Below are 2927 nucleotides of genomic sequence, written 5' to 3' on the forward strand. Positions count from 1 at the left end.
TATATATATATACACATATATACACACATATATATACAACTATTAGAACAAATACTCTTAAAGTTAAATAACATTTAATATTTGGTGGTGTAACCCAATGACTGCCTCAGGCCTGCCACCCATCAACACCAAACTGTTGCAGTCTTCATTTGTGAGGCTGCTCCAAGCTTTCACCACAGCTTCTCTCAGTTCTTGTTTGTTTCAGGGATGTCTTCCTTCAGTCTCCTCTGCAGAACTTGTGTTCATTAGTTATGTTGAGAAAATGTTGGCCTGTGATTTTGACTCATGATTGTGTTACCCTGTATATATATAGCCCAGTGACCCGCTGTCATATCTATAGTTTTGTATTATTATTATTATTATTATTATTATTATCATCGTCATGGTCGTCTTTGTCGTCGTTATTATTATTATTAGAGTTTCTTCCTTCATGTGAAGATCTAGTATCAGGGTTGTGGAGCGGAGTATTATTGTACATGATTGTTTTGTCTGTTTAGCTGTTGAAAAATATTTTTAAATGACCTGGTTAAAAMAAATTAGCATTGATTTTATTTAGAGATTTTAGAGAGAAAGTTGTCGTGTTTGTGTGACAAACGGAGGGGTGGGGGTGTGGTGGGGAGCCTAAGGCTGGGAAGGGCACTTCCTGGAGGTCCCTCTGCTGGCGGTTCTTGGTGTTGTTCTCTGGTTGTTGAAGCTGAAGGCAGTTAAAGGAAATCTTTTTTGTTCAGGGTAAGGGGTCAGGGTTAGGCTGTAGAAATGACCGGTAAATKAWTGGAAGTCAAYGCAAAGTCCCCAYGAGAATACAAGAACAAACGTGTGTGTGTGTATGATCAGTGAGCGTCTTTTACAACATTTCTTGTTAAATATTTTCTGTTTGTTTACGGGTGAAATGTCTGCCTCCAGAACATTGCTGCAGCTTGCAGTGAYAACAGCACTCTGCTGTGGACAGTACTGATGAACGATGATTATCAGAACCTTTCATTCTGTCACATGGATCTCATGGAAATGACTGGAGCTCATGTAGCAGAAACATTTCCTGAACTGGTCATCTTTACAAGCTTTCAGGCATTGCAGACTGGGTTGGGGCTTTAAAAAGCAGCATGATGTTTATTCCTCACTTCTGTGATTATAAATGCTTTTGCTGACACTTTGGTAAAGGGCGGTGTGACAACTTCTTAAGTTTTATCTGCTTTTTCTTGCTTCTGCAGATGTTTGCCAATGCTGAGGTATTTATTTTTCTTCTCTACCTTCTTTTTGCTTTAAAGTCACTTATCTATAAYGATGCTTTAATGCTAATTCCCTTATTTCTCTTTAATGCATTTAAGTTATGGTGGCGGCTTTTTTTTCTTAGATTTTTTTTCAGCTTTACTTGTAAATTATATTGTACAGTAGGCTATTCATACAGATTTATAACATAGTCATTAATAATTTAAACCAAATTTAGTGAGGGATAAAATTAAAAGAAAAAATGTGATACTTAGGCAAGAACGACACTGAAAAGTATGTCACTGGTTACATATAAGTAATATTAATAAACTTAAGCTGATCACTTTAGCCCAAGTATTTGTAATATTTTCTGTTATATAAAAGCCTTTTTTTCACTTCAGTAAAGTCAAAAACTGTCTTTTTGACAGGAGTCATTGGTGTCAAATCAACTCAAAGAATGATCTTTTATGTCTTATTTTCAGCATGATGGATTAAAGGTATAAAGCACATTATTTAACCTTCTTATTGTGCTCTGGTTTCATTGATTTAATTCATACGAGGTTGAATAAAATTGGTCACACAAGTCCGGCATGCAGACTCAATCAAACCCACGTCTGTGAACTCCTCTCTGTTGAAAAATCGAATGTTTAAACTGTGGATAACCAGATGTTAAAGCCTTTTACTTAGTGAGTAAAACATGAAGGCAGTGATTTAGACAACCRTGGTCTTGGGTAACAACAGACACCTCTGACTTTGACAAAACAGTTTTTGACACTTTAGGAACCAAAAGGATTGACTCTGTTTACATTATTATTATTTATTTGAATGGAGTTACTGAATGAGWGTTTGTTCTAACCCTTTTAGTATCTGCCCCACATCCTGATTGTTTATCTCTTCTCTTAGCCTGAAAAAACAGTTCCAGGTCCACCAGGTGCTCCTGGACCAGAGGGCCCCCGAGGGCCCCCAGGAGAAGATGGCAGAGATGGAAGAGATGTAAACATGTTCTCTTTAACTTCAAACAAATGTTTTTATTATGTTTTTTTTTTTTGAAAACTCTAACTACTTTCATTTGTCCTTTTAGGGGTTTCCAGGGTCTCCGGGCAGTCCAGGTGGTCCTGTAAGTCTACATGGCAATCACTGAAGTAAACTTGTTAGCACCATGTATTGTTGTTTTACCCCCCTGTASAACGAGGACCGTTTTGAAGTGCAAACGTTTCAACCCTAAAAATCTGGGGTTGTGTTTCTGTGAATATGTTTAGGAAGTTTTCACATTAAAACATTTTTATCTCGTTTCTACAAATATTCTTGCAAACGTTGCACTATTTATAGAGATATTTTCATCCACACATAAACCAATCCAAATACTGTTGTAACAATGCCAGGCCTTTGGTTGTACCCAGTGGTGGAAAGTAATGAATTGTATTTATTTGCATTACATAATTAAGAATGAATCGTGTGTATTTTGCACTTTATTTGAATTATTATTCCAAACTATATTTTTAATAAAAGAAAATAATAAAAAGAAAGAAAATAATAGAAAAGAACCAGCAGCTAGGGAGTACAGTGAGTAGGACAAATACAGGTCCTTCTCAAAAAATTAACAAATTGCGATAAAGTTCATTATTTTCTGTAATGTACTGATAAACATTAATCTTTCATTTATTTTAGATTCATTGCACACCAACTGAAGTAGTTCAAGCCTTTTATTGTTTTAACATTGA

The 2927-nt window shown here is 35.8% G+C and overlaps 1 protein-coding gene across 4 annotated transcripts in view; it reads left to right on the top strand.

Annotated features, from left to right (window-relative positions):
- col9a1c (collagen, type IX, alpha 1c) overlaps positions 1 to 2927 on the top strand; it is a 57207-nt gene that overhangs the window by 25527 nt on the left and 28753 nt on the right. For 3 of the 4 annotated variants that reach the window (XM_014031497.1, XM_014031500.1, XM_014031499.1), the window contains exons 7-9: positions 1209 to 1226; positions 2110 to 2199; positions 2288 to 2323. In XM_014031497.1, the coding sequence (XP_013886951.1) occupies positions 1209 to 1226; positions 2110 to 2199; positions 2288 to 2323 (144 nt within the window). The remainder of the gene's footprint in view (positions 1 to 1208; positions 1227 to 2109; positions 2200 to 2287; positions 2324 to 2927) is intronic. The other variant, XM_014031498.1, reaches the window with a different exon arrangement.

Source organism: Austrofundulus limnaeus, unplaced genomic scaffold, assembly GCF_001266775.1.
Source record: "Austrofundulus limnaeus strain Quisiro unplaced genomic scaffold, Austrofundulus_limnaeus-1.0 Scaffold1262, whole genome shotgun sequence".
Taxonomy (NCBI): Eukaryota; Metazoa; Chordata; class Actinopteri; order Cyprinodontiformes; family Rivulidae; genus Austrofundulus; species Austrofundulus limnaeus.